General features: G+C 41.3%; 1 protein-coding gene across 8 annotated transcripts in view; it reads right to left on the bottom strand.

The window, feature by feature from the left end:
- Positions 1-22387, bottom strand: part of camk2d1 (calcium/calmodulin-dependent protein kinase (CaM kinase) II delta 1) — a 90756-nt gene that overhangs the window by 29336 nt on the left and 39033 nt on the right. For 4 of the 8 annotated variants that reach the window (XM_078276449.1, XM_078276451.1, XM_078276452.1 and 1 more), the window contains exons 4-11: positions 20439-20493; positions 17790-17855; positions 14400-14472; positions 4820-4922; positions 3775-3858; positions 2821-2915; positions 1538-1660; positions 1321-1404 (exon numbers count right to left, since the gene is read on the bottom strand). In XM_078276449.1, coding sequence (XP_078132575.1) covers positions 1321-1404; positions 1538-1660; positions 2821-2915; positions 3775-3858; positions 4820-4922; positions 14400-14472; positions 17790-17855; positions 20439-20493 — 683 coding nt within the window. Of the gene's footprint in view, positions 1-1320; positions 1405-1537; positions 1661-2820; positions 2916-3774; positions 3859-4819; positions 4923-12813; positions 12887-14399; positions 14473-17789; positions 17856-20438; positions 20494-22387 lie in introns of all 8 variants that reach the window. The other 4 variants (XM_078276450.1, XM_078276453.1, XM_078276456.1 and 1 more) reach the window with 1 other exon arrangement.

Below are 22387 nucleotides of genomic sequence, written 5' to 3'. Positions count from 1 at the left end.
AAAAAGTGGTATTTCTTACCATGCTTAAACGGACCTGAGCTGTAAAAATAATAATAAATTATAAATAATAATAAAGAAAACACTTTGTTTTACGTTTAACAAGCTTTGTTAGGACTATGAAGTAGTGTTAGAGCTTCTTATGATGTGTAAACTCACTATTTACAGTACTTGATTTACAGCTAATATGTGAAAAGGTACACAACCTTATTTGTTTAACAGTAATTTAGTTTTCCTGCGAACCGTCACAGGAAGTGCTCTTATTTTGAAGTAGGCTACATGGAAGTTGTCTGTTGTGTACTCTTGCTAGCTTACTGAGATGAACGTGAGACGCTAGATGCAAAACATGTCTGTCAAGCTTAAGTTGTTCACTTTCTTGTGTGTAAAACTGCAACATATTGAACAGTAAATGTTGACAGTAAGAGACAAGCGTTGTTGGTCTAGGTTCTCTTTTGTAACTGCAGTCTTCTTCACAGAAGATGACATTCAAGTTCATTACAAAAACAATAAAACAGCCATGTCCATAGTCTTCTCTGAACAATTAAGTGTCTTACACAAACAAACTATTTCCGAACAGTTGAACATATACTACTCCCTGTGTCCTTCTCCATTTCTACATCAGAAGGGGGCAACTGAGGCAAGCAGGCGGAATTGGACACGGACTGCGACTTGTAGCGATCGCCACTTTTTGGTCCTACGCGTCCTGCGTCACAGACACACCCCCAGTCCGCCTGATAATTACGCTGGCAATTGCAAACTGGAATGGCGCTAACACTCACCCGTGGAAGAGGCCGTTCCATCCAATGAGTGGCTCCGTAGCTTGCCAGCCCTCGGCGACGAGTAAAAAGGTCCAGTTTTTTTTTTAAAGCCCTGTTCTAAGCGGATTACTCGTCTTCCTTTCTTCCTCTGTGATTATACTGGAAAACCCCAACCCCACTCTCACAGCTGTACAGTCTCCGGAGCAACGTCAGAGTATTGGCCGTAGGCGGAGGTAACTCCGCTAAGGAGGCAATCAAAGATTATCAACTAAAAGCAAGAGGCTTCACTATGTTGGTTTTTGGTGTCCCGTGGGGAACCTGACGGTTCTTTTTTGTTTGTGGGTTTTGCTAGGGATGAAGACAACAGTTGTGATTTTGAGAGGAAAAGGATCTATTGAAATTTTAATTGTGGGTTTGTTTGTGACATGGGGGCATGGCCGCTTGGCAAGCCAACCGGACGTGACATGGGGGCCAAACAAATGCAACCGAACTAAACGAGGCAGGTGTGATACCCCCCGAAATGCAACATCTGAACAATAGTATGCCTTGTATAGTAGCTTCTCACCTTGAGTTTCCTTCTAGCGTTGAATTTCTTCAGGCACTCCACAGTCTCCTGTCTGTGCATCATGGACGCCACAGTGGAGCGTTGCTGTGGACACAGAGAGACAGTGCGCGCAGTTGGAAGGTGTGTTCACAGCCACAAACAATGTTTTGCTAGAAGAAGACTTGATTATATTTAGTGATGATTTTAGCAGATTTGAAAGTGTGTGTGGGACACCTACGCAGATCCAGGGGTGTTTGAGTGCATCTGTGGCAGTCACTCTCTTGGCTGGATTAATGGTCAGCATCTTGTTGATCAGGTCTTTGGCCTCTGGAGTCACTGTGTCCCACTCAGGAGAAGGGAACTGTTGCACGAATGACATCACAGAAACCAATTAGAATGTCCCAACTACCCCAGACTCGCTCTCTGGCAGTTTCATCATTGCTAGCAAGACGCCTCATTCTGTGCAACTGGAAGTCTCACCTACCCCCCCGTACCGTTGCTGGGTTCGTTCGATCACGGATCATGGAAAGTGAAACTTAAATCTGTCATGGGGCAGTTGGATTTATTCACTCACTTTGAAAAACATTTTACATTTTTATTTACAGCAATATGTTGATATTGTCAATTATTATATATGATTTATTAACTTAATGGGAGAAAACAGGTAGTTCTATGTCAAATCTGACATTGAGCACGAAATGGCATGTACTGTACCTCGTTTCAAAAAAGCCCAGTTCAGAGTCAGACCAAAGATTTGCGACGGGACAAAACCGATTTAGAACGTTGAGGGGAAAAGTTACAGCGATCTGAACCGGCGGAACCGGCCCGGAGGCTCAGCGAGCGCCCGCCAGCACGGTAATACGGTGGCACGACCTACAGAGTGACTGAAGAGAGCGAGCATCCTTAGAACAAAGCAGTGAATCAGAGAAATAAAACGTTTCATCACCAGAAAAGGACCTGTAGCAAGTATCTCACTATCACTAACGTTATCCACATTCATATTTAGACTCAACGGATGATATCCAGCTACAAAAAAAGCCTGAAAGTCGGAAGTTAAGACGGCAGTACAAAGAGTCAGTGTGAACTGGCATGTTTCAGAACGTTGCAGAATGGCGCGTTGCAAGTTGCTTCAAGTTTCAAGTCATCTCACCGCAAATCTTTGGTCTGGACTTTACACCTCTGCGGAGATTTGACTGTGAGACTGACAGTCGAATCAGGCTCCTTCGATCGAAGCTTTGAATACTCTGGGTCAACCCCTAGTCCCAACATTCACTTAAGTGTGAATAATAACTGGTCTAACTCTACATATGATTCAGCAAGATTAGTGTACACTGTGGCAGTCACTGATAGGAACCTGAGAAAGACAAACTGAGGGAGACAATAGAGAAGGGCAGACAGAGGACAGGCTGGGACTGAATTACACTTTCTAACAGAATGTCAAAACTACAGATATTTCAGAAGTCTGCAGAAAGGGAGAAATCCCTCATTCTTAGACAGTCAGTCAGTCAGTATAAAACTCACATCATAAGCCCCAGCTTTAATCTGCTGGTAGAGTCTGTGCTGGTCCTCATCCCAGAATGGAGGATATCCCACCAGGAGGATGTAGAGGATCACACCTACACACACACACACACACACACACACACACACACACACGCACACATTAGGAAAACATCTTTTTGTTTTCTGTAGGTTTGTTTCAGTGTTTCTGTATTGGCCACAACAAAGTGAGAATAAAAGAACACATGTACATATATATGATGTCTAAATAAAGAAGGGTGTGGTAAGAGTGCTTGTGTTTGCTGGTGTTACCAGAGAAGGTGGTTTTTGATTGGCTAGCCGGTTGCCAGGAAAAGATGAAAGGGATTCTATCTGATGACAACACAGAGTGACCACAAACACAACACCGGCTACTGTTTCTGTGAGTCAGCACAGGGGAGTTAAAAGGAGCGTGCGTGCGTGCGTGTGTGTGTGTGTGTGTGTGTGTGTGTGTGTGTGTGTGTGTGTGATCTCAGTTGCAGGTGGCCTGGCCCATCATAAGTGTGTGTGATGAGCATCTGCAATGATTAATGCAAGAGGTTGGAGCCCTCTGTGCTCCTCTGTGGTACAAAGCTAGAGAGTAGCCTACAACGCTCTGGTTTATGGAACAGTATGACAAATAATGAGGAAAGACAGAGACTTCTTCAATTTCAGTTAGATATTTGCACTCTTCCTACTTTGTACGGCAACTGCGGCACAATAATTTACCTTAGAATAAATAAATAAAGTTCTACCTTATCGCAGCTTAAAAAAAGAAAACATGATTGCACCAGTAACAGTGTAGTGTGTGTTTTTTGAGGTGGTGGCAGTTCCCTTTTAATGACCCCGAGGGAAGGCCTCTGATTGGCGGTTTCAAGCCATGCTGTTTGTGTGCAACTAATAATGAGCAGCTGCTCCAAAAGCCCCCCCCCCATCAACAGTTAGGAGGAGTCTTACCACAGGCCCACATGTCCACTGGCTTTCCGTATGGATCTTTCCTCAGCACCTCTGGAGACAGGTACCCTGGTGTACCGGCAAAACCTGATACAGACACACACAGATACACACATAGTTTTGTTGTTGTCTGTTATTTCTGTGTTCCTTTAATTGTAATGTACACTGAGACCATGTCTAATAGTGATTTTACACTTTACATCAATTTAAGTGATTGATTGAATATGTTAAGTCTGACACTGAATTCACCGCCTGCTGTGTGTCCAAGTCTATCCAAAGTTAGGACCCTGTCCTGAAAACAAAACATTTCACAGTACAGTAGCTAAGGATCAGCGGGCCCATAAAGTTACGTTTATGAGCCGAGGTTAACAAGTATGTAGTTTGGCTCGTGACCAGCAACATGCAGCCTACTTTTTTTTTCTTCATTTATACAGCTGAAGACTTTGACAGGAAATAGGGTAGAGAGAGGGGGCGACATGCAGCAAAGGGCTGCCAACTTTAAAAAAAAGCCTGGAAGTTGCAGCCCACCCTTTGAGACGTTGTACGACTATACTAAAAGGCAGAAAACAAAGTGAACTGGTTCCAGATGGAGGCTTGAGCCGGGGGAATAGACCAATTATTTCTCTGCTCTACAGGGAATACGGAGAAGGCCTGACATATATCCAATCCAAAGCTGATATAAGAGCCCAGAGCGGTGGCACACCTAGTCCCTTTAGATAGGTATATAGGGCTCTGATGGTGAAATGGCTTAGTAGAAGGTCTGACTTTGCCATTTAAGGAAATACAAAACTGGGACAACAACGTCTATTGTTCCATTTACTTCAATCAGCTCAGTAAGATCTTTCCTGAGAAAAAGGTGCACAGATGTTAGATTGTCATCTGAAAAAAATTTAAACATTTAGAGATGCTAGCCCGATGACAGCATTTCTGAGTAGCCCAGCTAAGACATTTTATTATGCCATAAGCATATGGAAAGGTACAAAGGACGTAAAGCCAAGGGTTCAATAACATTCATGTAAAAGTCACTTAGAAAGTGGTGTATACTCACCGAACCATGCCTGCTGCTCTCCCTGTACTTCAATAGCCAGGCCAAAATCTGCCAGTTTAACCGCTGCCCCCTTCAACTTGCTGGCTAAGAGTAAATTCTCTGGCTAGAAGGGAAGAGACACAGAAAGAAACTTTCAGTACCTTGCACACATGTAGTGATATCATTGTGAACTGAAAATGAACATGACTGAGGTAAAGCCTTCATTATTTTCTTGTGTTTTTCTTACGGGCAGCTCGCAGGCTTTTAAGCAGCGGGAAGGGTGGTTAAAGTTCAGAGAGTGAGAACATTAAGGACTGATGTCATACTGTGAGTTTGAGCGTTTAGCAGTCAGGACTAATAGCTGAGCTAAAGGCCAACTGCATTGTGAACAACATTGCCTCTACACACAGTCACGACCAAACCTGAACGTAATCAGACTCAACCATAGACTGTAAAAAATACAGACGTAGTTTCTGTGACGTCACCCATAGGTTTCTGAACAGCCAAAATGAAGCTCATAGTGGCCGGCTCCCGCTAGCTCCAACAATCACCTTTTTAAATGGAGCCAAATGGGAAATGATTCAAAATGACAGAGCTGTAATGTAATAACAACAAAAGGGGAGGATGCTGCTGATCAAACAGGAAGCTGCTCTTATCAGTTTATATCAGATTATTTATTATGCAATACATATGCATTCCACTCTTAATTCACTTTCACATACTGTTCCTATATTTTACTTACACTTTTCTGTCACGTGAAAATACAACTTGCAACAACATGAGTTTAAACCAATGTGTTAAAAGCCTATTGCCCTCATCCAGGCATTTTACACAATAGGTAAAACCTACTCTACTGTATATACTACAAGATGGCTGGAATTCTGTCAATGATCAACGGGAATTAGACACCAAGATGGCCAACCTCTTAATGCATTCGGAAAAGGTAAAGAGGTTGCTTTTAGACATGGTTGGACGACATTTAATATAAACTAGGAAGTATATGACAAATCAAGCAGTGGACATCAATGTTTGACCTTATCAATACCAATAAAAGGAAAATCCATCACTAATAGGACGGTTCAAAGGGTCTGCTGCGACTTGGAGGCCTGTTACTATATTGTTTTTGTTGTTTGGGCTATTCATAATAATAACACTTTTCGTGTTGCTTGTGAATTTGCAATTTCTACACTTCCATTATGAGGTGTTTGCACTATTGAAGGCTGCAGATTGATCAGTGTGCTCCAGTCCAGAGGCACCTGATTCAGATGTAAATTGCTGGGAGATGCACAGAGAAGCCCTTTTATTAGATAAAACTGTCATCCATGAGATTACGCAAGGCCAATGAAAATTACAATTGCATGCTAATAATGTGCAACAGGCAATAAATTTGGAGAGAAATTAATTTTTGTATTTTATCAACATGACGCTAATGCTCTAGTGGCTGGCTGAGCATTCATTAACACACACTGCATCTGTGTCACTCGTCAGACAGTCCTACAAAAACACAGGTCTTTCCATTTACTTTGAATGGCTGCAGTAAAAAGTTGCACGACTAAAATTACTTTTGAACGTCCACGTTCCACCAAAACAAGTTCCTTCCAGAGACTATTTAGCAGAGGCACCGTGGCTCTGAACGGCACTTTGCACCGCCCAGCAAGATCAGCATGCCCTGGATTTCTTTCAGTTCCCCGGCTTCACCTAACCCAACACCCGCGGTCCTGCATAAGCTGTGTCACGACGCTGGTTATCAACTAGTTCAGTCAACCCAGGGTTTCACATAAAAGAGGCCGTGTTTGCTCTATATGACCAATCGCAAACATCTACCAGAGCCGCATATTTTATATATATTTTACATAAGAAGAGCAACCTACAATACTACATAAATATGAAGAACACAGACACAGTTTTACAGGCAAAACGCAATACAGTCGCTGCTTCCTTAAACAGGAAGGAAAGCTGGCAAAAAAAGCAGACGCTGTAGATGCGTAAATCACAACACTTATCAATATCACTTCCCCATCAGTCAGGACCAAGATCTGACCGTAATTACACTCGTCCTTTCCATACACTGTCGTTGCTTTAGCCTATTATTTCAGTTGCTACCTGGCAGTGGTAAGCGATCGTGGGAGCAAAAAAAAAAAAAAACATAATTCAAACCGATGTGCGCATTGGCAACACACGGCTCAAGAAGCTGACAAAGATACGCAATTCTCTCTGCTGCATATCTATATCTTTCATAAAAATACCCATCAGGGAATGTTAACGGGGTTGTTTTAAAATCTCGCTCTCTCTGAACGGTGACGCTGTTATCAACCGAGTATTGATTGGTCAATAAGCGGTGCTTTAACACCAGTTGATCTCTAATCTCCAACATAAGTTACCACGGCGATTTAACCCGGTAACAAGTGATCCACCGTCGTGATACACAAAACCCTGGGTTGAACCTGAAGTTATATCGGTAACCCCACATCTTGCTTCGTAGTGCAGGCCTCTGCTCCTGACCGGGTTAGGTTCACAGACTCAGTTAGGTAACTTAACCTATCTTTCTGAAGCAGGCTGGCATTACCTGTCTTTTTCTGAAACAGAAAACCCAGTTTCCCTCATCTCAGGGTTAACAAACTCAGAGTTTTCACTAAACCTGCTTTCTGAAACGGGCCTCAGACCTGGACACCTTTGTTCCTGACTGGACATCGAGGAAAACCTGCTTGCTGTAGTACGTCTCTTTGTCCTTCTCTTACATACATATACAGTAATATATACATAAATCCATACATAATTGAAATACAGTCTTCTGAAAACAAGTGTACGCGAGGTGAAAATAGATTGTGGGACCCAGAATTAATGATGGCAATACAGCTTATACGCTGCCTACAGACACTGTTTATACTGTTTGAGGTTTTCATTCCAGAAGGCATGAAATACAGTATGTCATTAAGTACAAATAATTGAATTCATCAGTCAATGTTTATATTCATAATGCTGTATGTCGCTTAAGCAGTTAGCAGAGCATGTGTGAATTCTGAGCTGTGCAGTTCAGGAGCAGGGAAGGAAAGAATGCAAAAAGGAAATGAGAGAGAGGGAAGATTTGGGGTAAATGCACTCATCAGCATCATGCAGTCATTGCAACACTCCACGCCATCAGTTTACCCCAGCCCACAGCAAACACCCCTTCTCACCCTTTTTTACTCTCAACTTGTGTCTTATTTGGGTCGTTTTGGCAACATTTTCTATAAGTTAACATTTTAATCCCCAAATGATCTCCAACCGTTGTTCCGAAGATGACTCAGTCCTAGTTGTAATACACCGGTGCTAGAGTTGTCCTTTAAAGTATCAGACTGTTCCCTGTAAGCTTCATAACTATGAGATTTAATAAAGTGCTAAATAATCTGCTTTATATCACACAGATGGTACGATATGGATGAAAGGTGCGCAGTGTGCTTTAACACCTGCTGATGTGTCATTGCTTTTTTTCTTTTATGAATGACTAAACCTAAAAAAGCATCCCCACAGGCTTTAATTGCTACTTAGTGTGGCTCTCTGGCCTGCAGATAAGGTAACCACAGCCCCACGCATGCAAACACAGTCAAACTTACACCACATTGAATGCAAAGGTTACCCAAAAAGCATTTCACTAATGGCAATGTGCAGGATGTGGCCAAGATCACCGACAAGCTATGTTACTGAGGCTGTCATAAGGGTTGGCTACCGAAACCCGGTGCCGTACGACCGGACCGAATGAATTAAATACCTGTGCTGCCCTCTGGTGCTCCAAAAAGGACAGAGGCAACAGAAGCATCACTGCATGTGAGGCTAGTTAACATTACACTTGGCAGCAGGTAACGTTAGCCTACCATTAGCTAGTAGCTGGCTTAAACACGGTTATATTAACGGCTAAATGGTCTAACATGTTGCTGTATTTCACTGGAAAGGATTCCAATAGTGGGATGTCAGCAACAGTCTGCAGCTAAAGACACAGAGGAGACTAGTTACACTTTGAGACACCATGGACACTCCCGGAGAAACAACACCGACTTAATGGTGCATTCAACTAACCCTCGTAAGTTCAGGGTGCAGTCAAAGTAATTGTAAACACCCTTTTGCCACCTAGTGGTTTTTCTTTTTGTCATTAAACAGCAATTGACTGGTAGAATACGTTATTGTTATAAGTTACATTTTAAATAAATCACTTAAATTTGACCAAATGGCAACAAACAAGCTGTTCTTTTGTTTTGTGCCCTTCTTTTTATTTTTATTTTGTTTTATTTTAGTATTGGCTCAGGCATTAGCACGGTTTTGAAAGGGAAACACAAATGATACCCAACCCTAGCTGTCATATCAGCATGTTGCACTGTAATGTATATTCACTTCGAAAATGTTTGCTGAGTATAGACTGGGTGTCCACATGTATGTAAAATGAACAGTTCATTTCACTTAAACTGACCATGTTCTCAAAGTCCAAGGTGATGTCTTTAAATGTCTTGTTATGTCAGTCCAAAACTTAATGATATTCAGTTTAATATGATATAAAACAGAAAAGAGCAGGATATCTCCATATTTAAGAGGCTAAAAAAAACAAAAAATTACTTTAACAATTATTATAACGAATATTAAAATAGTTGGCAATTATTATTTTGTCAATGGACTAATCGATTAGTCTTTGCAGCCCTAACTGAAATGCTACATCAGTAAAATACTCTTAAATTGAGACTAGTATGACACATACTGATCCCAAGATCAAAAAGCCTGTCTTTGTGGTGTTATAGGAGAAGCTGAAACTAGCAGTTTTAAAGTAGAACTGAATGTGCCATCACTGCTCCACGAAAAGAGACAGCATGCAATAAATCCATGCGTCTAGTCTCTTCACATAAACCATAAAGCTTTACAAAACTTTACAAGGCAGCTATGTTATGATTTCCTGGGCGGATGTTTGGGTGTGTGTTTTGGAAACCATAAAATTCAGTATCTTGAAATGAAATCACATGAATACACACACGATGTGGCAAACAGTGTTCTCCATAGTGCCTCTGCTCTGCAGCTTGCTTATTTGTTTTGGTTGTATTTGTTAGGCCTTTGTTTCTTCAGTGAGCCATTGCAGCTGCCTGGCAACAGCCAATCAGAGAGCGCAGAAAGAGCAGTCAACGAATGCAAACTCTGAGCTCATTAATCGCTACGTATGAACCAAACCTCAAACACACTGCTCATTTGATTAGCAAATCAGAGCTCTGGAAGCCAGCCCCAGGGAGAAAAATCAGCATGAGATAGAGAACACTGTGGACGTAATGTTTGCTAATGTCAAAATTACATTTCAGCATGATGAGACATTTGACCTCACTCAAATGTATTCAAATAATCTTTTTCATCAGGTGACCATGACCCTATATTACATCTGTACCCTTAAACCGTCGCACCAAAAACTTGCACTGGGGGGTCTTCGTAAATTATAGGAGTGTGATCTAGACCTACTCTATCTGCAAAGTGTCCTGAGATAACTTCTGGTATAATTTGACACTATAAATAAAATTGCAGTTTAATGACCCAGTTACAAGATGGTGTTTCAGTACATCTTCCCACTCTCCACTCCAGACACATTTTAAAGTATGTACAGCTACTCTGTTATGATCAATATTTTGTTTAACAGGGGCTGGAAGCACATCTACTCGTTCTCCCTCACCGAGAAATTCTGGATCTAGCCTGGCCCCGCCCACCGTGCTCGTGGTCACGCTTGGTTGAGACTCGTTCGGTGACTACATTCTAGCATCTACAATAGGTTGACATGTAAAAGAGCAGCGCACGTCTAGATCTGTGGTTCCCAACCTTTTTGGTCCGAGGTACCCCCATAACCTCGTTAGATGAACTCATGTACCCCTTCATCAATTCATTATGTGTTCCAAATGTATAACACTATTAAAAAAAATGATATATACCCACTTTTTACCAAAGTTTATCCATTACTTTCAGCTATTTGAACCGTTTAGTCAGTAGTTTTGGCCAACTATTTTATTAGATATTAGTTTTCATGCTGGTCGTATCATTTTATTTTGACTAAGTGCATTGTAGATTCAGCCATGGCTTATCAAGTTTGATCATCACACCAGGAGGACAGGAGGAGGCGGCATGGCCATGTCACGGTGCCCCGCTCGGGGCGCCCCACTTCCCGAGCTCGGGAGGTCACAGTCTGCAACTATAGTTCGGGCGTCCTGTCTGAACCCCGTTATCAGACTCAGATGAGGAGTCTTTTGTGCAATAAAACTGGCGACTAGCAGACGTATCACAATGCTTAGTGTAGTTAGCATCTTTCATGTTTGTTAGCTTGTAAGCGTGTAACTGGCAGTGGCTAAGACTGCTACAATGAGTGTGTTTTCGCTCTCTGTACTGACAGTCTGCTCTGCGCTGGAGGTTTCAGGTTTCTTCGAAGGCTTTTGCGTATTAGACAGCGATTGGTTACCGGATTAGTGATGTACCTAATCAAGCTTCTCTGGGATACGTTTGAATCTCAGATTTCAGAGAAGACATCGCCACCTTTAGGAGAGGAATGTGAAAACACCTCTCTAATAGCAAACCTTGCACAGATACAAGTCAGTATAGTCAAGGTCAGACATTTTATGGGACATAAACATAAGAAAAACACATTTTTGAGTGGAGGGGGACTTTAACTGTACCAAAACCTGACTATTTTCTAACTAGAAGGTGGGCATCCTTCATGGAAATACAGAATTCTCTAAATGCAGCGCAAGCTGCTACAGGAAACCGGAGAAGCTGTATTTAAAGAGAAAATAAGATTTTATGCATAGAAAAAGAAATCCAGCAAGATAACGGTACTAAAACATGCAATACTTTGGTAAAACATCTAATCCAGCAATCCCACAATGAAAAGAAATTATAATTTATATATATATTTTTTTATAATTCATGTATTTTTACAGCATTTCCTCTAACTGGGACATTGTGATTTTGGGACCGAGGTACACACAGAGCCAACTTGTAAGAGCCAATGAGGTTTAACCATGTATCAGCTAATTGAAATAGCTCACGTTACTGGATTGTGTCAACAGTTAACTTCATTTAATATTGGATGTGGCGTTTTCTTTTGCGGGATGCAAATGTTCCACCAAAACAAGCCGTTTTTTGGCAGTTTGCAGATGATCTGTAACTGCGTTTAACAAGGCCTATATAGAGACAGCACTGTTGTGTAAAACTGCAGAGTAACTGGAGGACTGCCAGTCTCATTAACACTCTTTAAGCCATTGTGGGGGCAGGTGGACTGACTGCTCAGTGTGACGTTGATACAGTATTTTATCCAAACATGACCAACACCTCCAAGTGAAGTAGCAAAGTAGTAGTCAAACTCACTTTCACTAAGGGGCCACTCTGGAAAATGAAAATCACATCAAGGGCCAGACAAGTATAGTTTATTGACATGCAGCTTTGACCGTATTACTGCAAGTCGCTGTTTTTGACATTGTCATTTTTGTTGCTTTTTTCGACTTTAGTTGCATTTTTGTCGACATAAAGCCCTACAAAAGTCAGCAAAAAAGTTCCTTAGCCATCATAGAGTTTAGCAAATCAAGCAAAACAAAGATTACATTTTTAAAGTAGGACTCACAGCAACCCGTTTCTCAGCCTGAATATGAAAACCCTCTGTGGGATTTCCTGCGTCTCAAAGTCGGCAAATCTGCCAAATGCTGCTTTGAGCGTTGTGTAATTGCAGTTTGAAAAACACTTTCCCGTCTTTTTGATTTTGGCGCATAACTAGATTAAATGTATTGTGAACCTAAATAGATATGTGGCCCGGATTAAAACCTGTGAGGGGCTGAGTTTGACACGTGTGGTGTAATATGACAGAGTAGAGTTAGAGATGCATCACTGTAGATGTAAAGAAGAAGAATCAAACAGAAAATAATTATTAGGAGAGACATATCAAAGGGCAGGTCATCTGTGTTGTGAGTGTGAGGCCACGGGACAAAAAGGAAGTGTAGAGTCTGGATGCGTTTGGTCTCCATGGTGAGTGTACTCACCTTGAGGTCGCGGTGGACCACGCCCATCTGGTGGCAGTGCAGTACAGCCTCTAGGATCTGCTGAATGCAATGACTGCATGCAAACACCAGGGGGCCATGGGTTAGTGACAAGCTCCCACCCACGGTCTGTGAGCTGGCTGGGACACTCGGGGAGTGACCGACCATGTTAGCAGTGAGACGGTGCACCAGTGTGGGACTGAGCCACCCAGCAGCCATGATGGAGAGGGGGGAACTTTGGCAAAACACCCCCTTTACTCAATGTTCAAAATGTTGTTTTTTTTTGTTGCCACTGTCACAGGCTGTCATTTTGGGGCCGTCTACTGCTGTAAAAACACGGGGGACTCTCTCCCCGAGTCTCCGAGCAGAAGGTGTGTTAGCCCTGGCCGACTGGAGGCTGAGCCCCGGGAGACGGAGAGACGGAGGAAGGTGTGCTGTGACTCGCTTACTGCTTCTCCATAAGAAGAGTTTGCAGGTTCTGTTCCTCTTAACTCTGTCAAAACTATCTTTCAGTTAGATTTTGGATTTACACACACATATACACATATATATATATATATATATATATAGTTCTGTTTTGGATTCTGATCATTAAACAGTGCTGTGTTATGTTTGAGATTCCTTAAAAACATGTTAAATAAAATGCCAACCATTCCACTTGACCCTACGATGATTTTGCTGCACCTGTATCCAACAAATCTGATCTGGTGTACAAAATTGTATTTGTAATGAAAATGTAATAAAAACATTAAAATTAAAAAAAAAAAATCAATAAATGTCAACAATGTTTAAACTTGTGTTCAGTTCATTTGTACACATCGTGTAACATGAATTATGAAATTCTTTTTGATCTCCATGAGACCTGCTGGGGTCTGTATGTTTGTGACTCTGCTTGATATAAACATCTTGTTTTGAAGTAGTTCTATATACAGTAGACCATCAATACTATTAATACAGCAACACAGCCTGATTTAAATCACAACTGCAGCATTGGTTAAAGATGTGGAGAGGAAATATTTCTCTCAAGTTGCCCCAGGATAGACAGAGCCACATCCTTGTTTAAGTATCTGATTTGTTTTTAACAATTGATGTACATTACGTTGACTTAACGGTACTACCGACAGTGGAGGGGCTTTAGGCTCAAACACAGTACAGATCAGTGTTTTGATAATAAAATCCAAAACTGTGGTACTAGGACAAATTTAATGTCATAAGTTTTTACATCAGAGTCCTACATCTATACAGGAAGCCACACATCATTCCTTCCTCCCCCCCGCCCCCAGGTGACAGCCTCTCAGTGGCTGTGTCAGAGCATGGTTCTGGACGGATGCTACATGCACTTTGTGCCCTGGCAGACAGGATAGCACCCGACCTACCGCCTCCTCTCCAGCCAACCGGCCCACAAGGCACTGCAGTAGGTGGATGTTGAACCCTCCTGTCAGCTGGCGCTGTGTGAGGCTGACTGGTGGAGGAGGGGGTGTGGTTTTTAGTGAAAGGTTAATTGGTCAGTGGATCAGGCAGCGGAGGAGAGAGGCAAAGGTGCCACAGGTGGGCGGGTCTTTTTAGCCGTTACTGTGGCACTTACTAACCTTAAGGTCCCTGTGCACTATGCCATTTACATGGCATTGATTTACACTTTCTAGAATCTGCTGTATGCAGTGACTGTGGAGGAGAGAGAGACCGGGCCAGAAGCAAAAAGAGGAGAGGAAGAGGGAGAACAGGTAAATGTCAGGAAACACAGGAACAACAACAGGCTGACAGAACGTGGCAAACACACGGAATAACACATGGTTGACAACGGACAAGATGTGAAGGAATGGTTCAACACTCGAACACGATCATTTGCTTTCTTTTCAAGAGTGAGATGAGTAGATGTCTATGTCTGTGTCTTAAGTCCAGAGCTGGAGTCAGGGCGTGGTTAGCCTAGCTTAGCATGGAGTCAGGGCGTGGTTAGCCTAGCTTAGCATGGAGTCAGGGCGTGGTTAGCCTAGCTTAGCATAGATGTAGAGCCGGCTCCACATTTTGCTGTACATTTAGTTGTCTCAGAAATAATTGCAATTAACAATATAATTCGCTCTTTCAGTCAAATTTAAAAATATCTATATTTCTTTATTTATTTATTTCTTTATTTATATCTCTTTCAAACAAATTTTGACTGAAATCCAGGATCCATCTTTTGGTTATATCACCGTTATGTGACCCAGATAATGGAATAACACAGGTACACAGCTTATGAAGTAAACCAGTTTTTCTAACTGTACCCCCCTTGTCATTTTTGTTGTGTGTTGGGTCAAGTGTCAACAACTAGCATAGCTTTAGCTCAACAGTCTGACCACTAATCACTTATATAATTACAATTTGGCATATGTAAACAAAATCAACAATGACCATCAACAGTCATACGCCTTAAGACCTTAGCTAGTGTTAGCAATTAAGTGCGGTTAAAAAAAAAGAAACCGCGGTTATGTAAAAACAAATTGACAATTATACAATGATGTAATAATTGTTACAGGCCTACATAGATGGCGCTAGATGTAAGCAGGAGAAACAGCTGGCCTAGTGATTTAGGTGCTGAAACTATTTCAGAGTTGGAACTCCTCAAATACAGAAAGCTACCAACACCTCCAAAGCTCACTAAATATCACGCATGGTGTTTGTTAAACTCACAATAAAAGAGAAATGTAAAAGTGTTTTTAGGGGAGTTGCACGGTGGAACTGCTGAGCAGCGTCTCTGGCTGAATACCATGACGTTGATCACTCTTGGAAAAAAAACACATTGCAGTTTCTTAAAGGTCCCATGGCATGAAAATGTCACTTTGAGTTTTTTTTAACATTAATATGAGTTCCCCCAGCCTGCCTATGGTCCCCCAGTGGCTAGAAATGGCAATAGGTGTAAACCAAGCCCTGGGTATCCTGCTCTGCCTTTGAGAAAATGAAAGCTCAGATGGGCCAATCTGGAATCTCCTCCTTATGACATCATAAGGAGCAAGGTTACCTCCCCTTTCTCAGAATTTGACCAGCCCATGAGAAAGAGAGAGACATCATGGTTTGAAAACAAGCGAAGCATGGCAGTTGGTCAAGGCCACACCCCCACCCTCCACCTTGCCCCCCCCCTCCTCAATAGTATTTAAGGCCCTGTTTACACGAGCTCGCGGGTGAAAACGACAAAATATTTTGTCAGATGTGCCTTTCGTTTAGACGGCGACGACATTTTTGGGGCTTAAAAACACAAAAAAGTGAAACCACCCTCCAGAGTGGAAATCTTAAAAACGCTCCACCATCGTGTTCCCGTCTAAAGGGTAAAAACGCACTGTGTGTGTGTGTGTGTGTGTGTGTGTGTGTGTGTGTGTGTGTGTGTGTGTGTGTGTGTGTGTGTGTGTGTGTGTGTGTGTGTGTGTGTGTGTGTGTGTGTAGCAATAACTCCACCTCCTCGTCTGTCCAGAGGAAATTGTCAGCTTTTGTTGTTTGCTTTGCGCCAGGAGAGGGAGACAAGTAGAAGAAGGTTCTACGCCAGCACACGGACTTGGTGGATCGCATTTCACACACTTTTGCGTCACCATATGCACGCAGATTTCCCCCCCATAACGCGCTTCTAAACGTAGAATAAAAAGTGAGAACGCAACGCCACTTTTACGTTTTCTCTTCAGATCGTTTCCGTCTAAACATAGCCTAAAGCTACAGACACAGAAATGGCACGTCCTAAGTAAAGCTCATTGTGGGACTGGCTCTAGTGGCTGGAATTCTGCACCAAGGCTGAATTTCAGGAAAGAGACTTCAGATACAGTATTAGGGGACCACTAAGGCCTATATAAAAGAGACTTCAGATACAGTATTAGGGGACCACTAAGGCCTATATAAAAGAGACTTCAGATACAGTATTAGGGGGACCACTGAGGCCTATATAAAAGAGACTTCAGATACAGTATTAGGGGACCACTGAGGCCTATATAAAAGAGACTTCAGATACAGTATTAGGGGGACCACTAAGGTCTATATAAAAGAGACTTCAGATACAGTATTAGGGGACCACTAAGGCCTATATAAAAGAGACTTCAGATACAGTATTAGGGGACCACTAAGGTCTATATAAAAGAGACTTCAGATACAGTATTAGGGGACCACTAAGGCCTATAGAAAAGCATAGAAAAGCAGCATGTCATAGGACCTTTAAAGCAATTTAAATAAAAAGGGAAAGAAAAAAAAGAAAAAAGGACACAAGACTGTCATCTTTAAAATCTTTTTTGAAAAATCAATAACATCCACTACAAAACAGAAGCCAGATCCTTTACATCTAAAGCTGTCTATGTTTGTTGAGTGGATTTTTATAAGTGGTCAGAAAGTGAAATTGGGAAAAGTAGATCCATAGTCAAAGGACAGAGGTTCTGGCTATAAAAGGCATATCAAAGGCAGCACAACAGGAAACACTTATGTAGGGCTGGGCAATATATCCATATTATATCGACATCGATATATGAGGCCAGATATCATCTTAGATTTTGGATATCACAATATCGTGATATGAAGTGTTTTCCTGGTTTTAAAGGCTGCATTACAGTAAAGTGATGTCATCTGAACTTACCAGACTTACTAGTTTTATTGTTTGCCTTTACCCACACAGTCATTGTATCCACATTATTGGTGATTATCACAAATCTCATTGTGTTAATATTTTGTGATAACGACATCGATGCATTTGCTCAAAAATATCTTGACATTTGATTTCCTCCATATCGCCCAGCTCTACACTTATGCACTGCATAATGAGGATGGGTTGGATTTTTCTGTGTGCATGATACATTCACATACACGCTGACAGGTATTAATATGCAATTTCATGTTTTGTATGGATCTCATCTTATTACCTGTTCTATAGTGCGTATCTGCTTGAATATGCCTTTGGTGCCACAGAATCACAAATCACATTTATACAGTAAACTCAGAAATATCCATACAATAATACAACTGAGCATTACACTGACCTGGCATCAGCTTCGCTGTAGTACTCCCTGGCAACAATGTCCTCAAACAACTCCCCACCGGTAACTCTGCACGAGAGAGACAAATGGACAGTTGGAAGGAAAATACATGCATGTCTGGAAAATAAGTGAACTGTCAAATCACAGATGTTCATTTCTGCATCTGGAGAGGGGAAAAAGGCTTGATTGTGTTGTTGGGTAAGGAATCTCATCCAGAAGAGGGTTTTCTTGTTCAGAACAGCTGGGTCAAAAGAAGGATGTCATGCTTTTGTGCCTAAATGTTGAGATCACTACAATAACATATTTCAGCAGATATGGTCATACGATATGTGGACATTGTTTGTTCAGCTGGAGGAAGTTTCCATGTCCTTCCATGAGGGCATGGCGAGAAGCCAGAGAGCTTTTCCTATTGAGCAATGCCGACTGGAATATCTACTGTATAATAGGATGGAGGTGCAGTAATAATCAGTGGTGGAAGAAGTATTCAGATCCTTTACTTCAGTAGAAGTACTAATACCACACTGTAAAAATACTCTGTTACAAGTAAAAGTCCTGCATTGAAAATGTTACTTCAGTAAAAGTGTGTAAGTATCATCAGGAAAATCTAGTTAAAGTATTAAAACCTTGTAGAAAGTGTAAAGGCTCCAAACAGTTGTGTGTTTAATGGTCTAATCGTTTCAGCTGGACTTAGTGGCTGGACTATATTGTTGGCTAGTATACTTTATAATAAAACATCAGATTTTATAAACTACATGTGTTTTGTGTGGAGAAATCTTAATGTGTAAAGTAACTAAAGCTGTCCGATGAATGAAGTGGAGTGAAAAGTACAATATTTCTCTCTGAAATGTAGCAGAGTAGAAGTAGTACCTCAACATTCGGACTGAAGGACAGTACTGGAGTAAATGTACTTAGTTACATTCCACCACTGGTAATAATAGAGCGATACACATAATAGCGCAGCGCTGCCTTGAAGTCGACGTTGGAGGCTTAAAACACCATCGAGCTACATCATACCCGTTTCTAGCAAAACGGAGTGAAAGCAGAAAATGCAGAAAATCCATGTTATGTTCTTCTTTACAAATGAAACAAATGTCAGACTGACTGACTAGTGATGTGCATTCTTCTTAGAAAACAATCAGTTTTTAGAAATGTCTCATGATATATTCATATACTTTTTGTTAAAGAAGAAATACAAAAATCACAATACTTCTAGAATAGCAATAAATGAAAATCACGATACATATCGAATCAGCTCCCATGTATCAGTAAAGATTCCAATCGTCTTGTCCCAGCCCTAATAAGTGTAGGATCCAGTGTTTTCCAAATTTTAACCATAAAAAAAGAATTTAAAGCCAGGATCTCTTAATATTTCACTTCTGTTAGTTAAGTTAAGTTCCCTAGCCCTACTAACCATGGAAAGCAAACTGATCTTCGTGTGTAACATCAATGGAGTTGTGTTTTAAACATTTCAACACTTTAAAGTGGGCCAGCGGGTCAATTTGGTAAAAACATGGAGAATGACTTGAAGGCTGGTTGAAGGCAAAACTTTTTCCATTACCACTGAGTCTTCAGGGGTTTCCATATTAAAGTTTCATGCAACTTTTAATCACTTTGGTGTTGTGTCAGAGTCTCGGTGGCCTTCATTCAGCAGCTACGTGATTCAAACATGGAGTTGATTGGATTTTCTCTGATCCAGCATGTTCTCACCATTACAAACATGCACAGCAGTAACCGGGGTAAGTGATTAACCAGGTTATGCCAGTTCTCCCCGTATACATGAGCAGGGAAGAATGATGGCGTAACTCTACCTCCTATACAGTGGGTAAGCTGCTGAACTCCAATAGTCAATCTTAGCACAGCAGAGCAGGGGTGCATTAAATACACCGGCCCTTTTTGCACTTCGCACTTTAATTATTACAGTTAATTCTTAAGCTGTTGTGTTGTCTGTGCTGTCATGTGTGTCCTCCTTCTGTGTCCTAGGACGTTTTGTTGATCTCATGTTTATGTTGATTTGATGTAGATTTTAGAATGGTTTTTCTGTTACATGTTTATGTTGTGAAGCAACAGATTGCAGCACTATGTCCAGGACAAATTTCCCCTCGGGGACAATAAAATATATTCCATCTACAGATTTGTTTTACTAAAGAGAGCAAGGACTTGTGATTAACAAGAGCACATTCATTATTTAAAGCTGGGAGGCCTTTTTGGATTTGTCACATGACGAAAAGCACTGATGTAAATAAAATAAAAAGATGAGTGAATAAAGTAATCTACCTTCAATTTTAGTTATTTAAAGTGGAAGTACAGTATACAGTATGATCCTACATGATGGAATCAAGCTTGCTTGTATTGTCTCTGTGTGTGTGTGTGTGTGTGTGTGTGTGTGTGTGTGTGAGATGACTGAGCACATGGTGTTGCAGAAACAGATGGCGCAAAGAGGCGGCAACCAACGCAGGAGGTGAATGCGCCGCGTCTACCCCATCTCCCATGGTGCCTCAGTGACAGGTCATGTGATTGGCAGCTGTCAGCTTCTTCACCTCTCCTGAGCATAATGTGTGTCAATGTGTGTTCCTGTGTGTCTGGCACGCGTCCAACCGTGTGGAGTGTGAATGTGCATTAATGTGATGTGCAAAATGAAAATCCCGCACTTACAAGTCAAAGACCAGATAGTGGAATCCTTCCTCTGATATGCTGTCATGGAGCCGCACTGCAAGGGAGGGAAGGAGAGAGATTATTTGGTTATGTAAAATACTACTCCACATTGGCCTCAGCAGGTAGCTGTGTGAGTTATGAACACAGTGAACGGTTGTTCCCTCTCAGTGTGCTAACAGGTGAACTGCTCCAAACACATTGAGGGCAGCATTTTGCCTCCTGCCTCAGTACACTTGTCACCCCCCCAAAGAGGTTTTAGCCAGCCCCCAAAGGAAAATCATCAGCACCAAAATGATAAGAATTGAGATAAAAAAAAACAAAATGGCAATTCAAATCGTCTTTGACTGTGTTTAATAATTTACCAAACAACAGCTGACCAAGCAGAACATAAACTTCAGTAGGAGCGTTACCGTCCAGTGTCTGGCTGTGGCGGACTCTCCCGGTGATTTGAATGGTGGTATGTAATATTAATATTACTTTTTTAAGCAGTTTTGTTGATTGGGGTTTCATTAACGCAAACATAATCAACATTTTGTTAATCAAATTTTCAGAAATACCAGGCAAATGCATTTAGATTTCTGTCAAATAAAGCAACACAAACTCATTGCCTTTACTGTACACAGACCGATCATGCTTACTGCCTCCCCCCACCCCCCAAAGTTTTTTTTATTCGTTTTTTTTGCTTTTTGTTCTTGCAACATTATCACAGATTGCCGTCATAGACAAATGCACGTCCTCCAACTAAACCAAAGTGTTTGAATGATTCTAGTCAGTCAGCAGCCAAAAAACAAGTGTATAGACACACACACACACACACACACACACACACTCATCAATACAAGCACTGCTGTCCTGTCCATTTCAACGGACCCTTACAACATACGACCAGTCTTTGATTAAAACTCAAGTATCAGTTAGTCTGGGTCTTTTAATAGATCTGTTTCAAAGTGAAAGTAGATCCTACTGCAGTTACACGTCTGACATTTGTATGAATCTTGAAATAAATCAGTTTTTATAGATTGAATGAAGAAACGAGGGCTGAACGATTAATCATTTTCAGATCAAAATGTATAAGAATGCGATTCGCCGATCCTGAAGGCCTTGATTCATTTAATGTGCAATATTTAGTGGAATGTTTGGTGTAACATTAGGTTTAACATTATTTATACCCAGGAGTGGTCAGAGGCAGGAGCTTTAGCTCAGGGGTTACAGAGGCTTTGGTACACCAAGATAGCCTGTTCCAATCTCTAGACCAGGGGTCGTCAACGTTTTGTTAGGCAGAGGACCCCTTAGCTGAAAAAAGAGATGGAGCAGGGACCCCTAAAGCATTTACACATACATGTTTATGGTGCATACAATACTACGCTTTTAAAATAAAAATTGTTGGCATATTGATATATTTATACATCATGTTTTAATGTGAAAATGTGGGCACAGTAAATCCTTAAGCTTAACTGTCTGTGGATGGCTACCTTATGGCTATCGTACATTAAACTATACTATACATTAAACTATACATTAAACTATACTATAAAAAAAAAAAGAAAAAAAAGTTCTCTTTACTATTATGTTGGATTCATGTAAATGTATATTTTCAGACAGACATTTAAAAAAAAAAAAAAAATTAAACCATCAAACAATAATTTGGCAGGTCCACCCTGCAGCAGCTCTGAGGACCCCTAGGGGTCCCAGACCCCCTGTTGAAGCTCTTTGCTCTAGACAGCTTTAAAAGATGATCATTTGGGTTTCATTTATTGATGATAGTCATGGATAAACTAAAAACTACAAGCAAGATATAGCATATGTCCTTTACAACAGCAAGTAGGAACACCATGGAAACAGAGCTTGGTAATGTCGATCTTTTTATAGAGAGCATCACTGAGCAGCTCAGGGCCCGTTTCAATAAGGGGGTTCACTTTCAAAAACGGGCCCATAATCATACCTGGATT

The sequence above is a fragment of the Sander vitreus genome, chromosome 19 (genome assembly GCF_031162955.1).
Source record: "Sander vitreus isolate 19-12246 chromosome 19, sanVit1, whole genome shotgun sequence".
Classification (NCBI taxonomy): domain Eukaryota; kingdom Metazoa; phylum Chordata; class Actinopteri; order Perciformes; family Percidae; genus Sander; species Sander vitreus.
The sequence above is the reverse complement of the archived record's forward strand: the minus strand, read 5'-3'. Positions and strand labels throughout refer to the sequence as shown.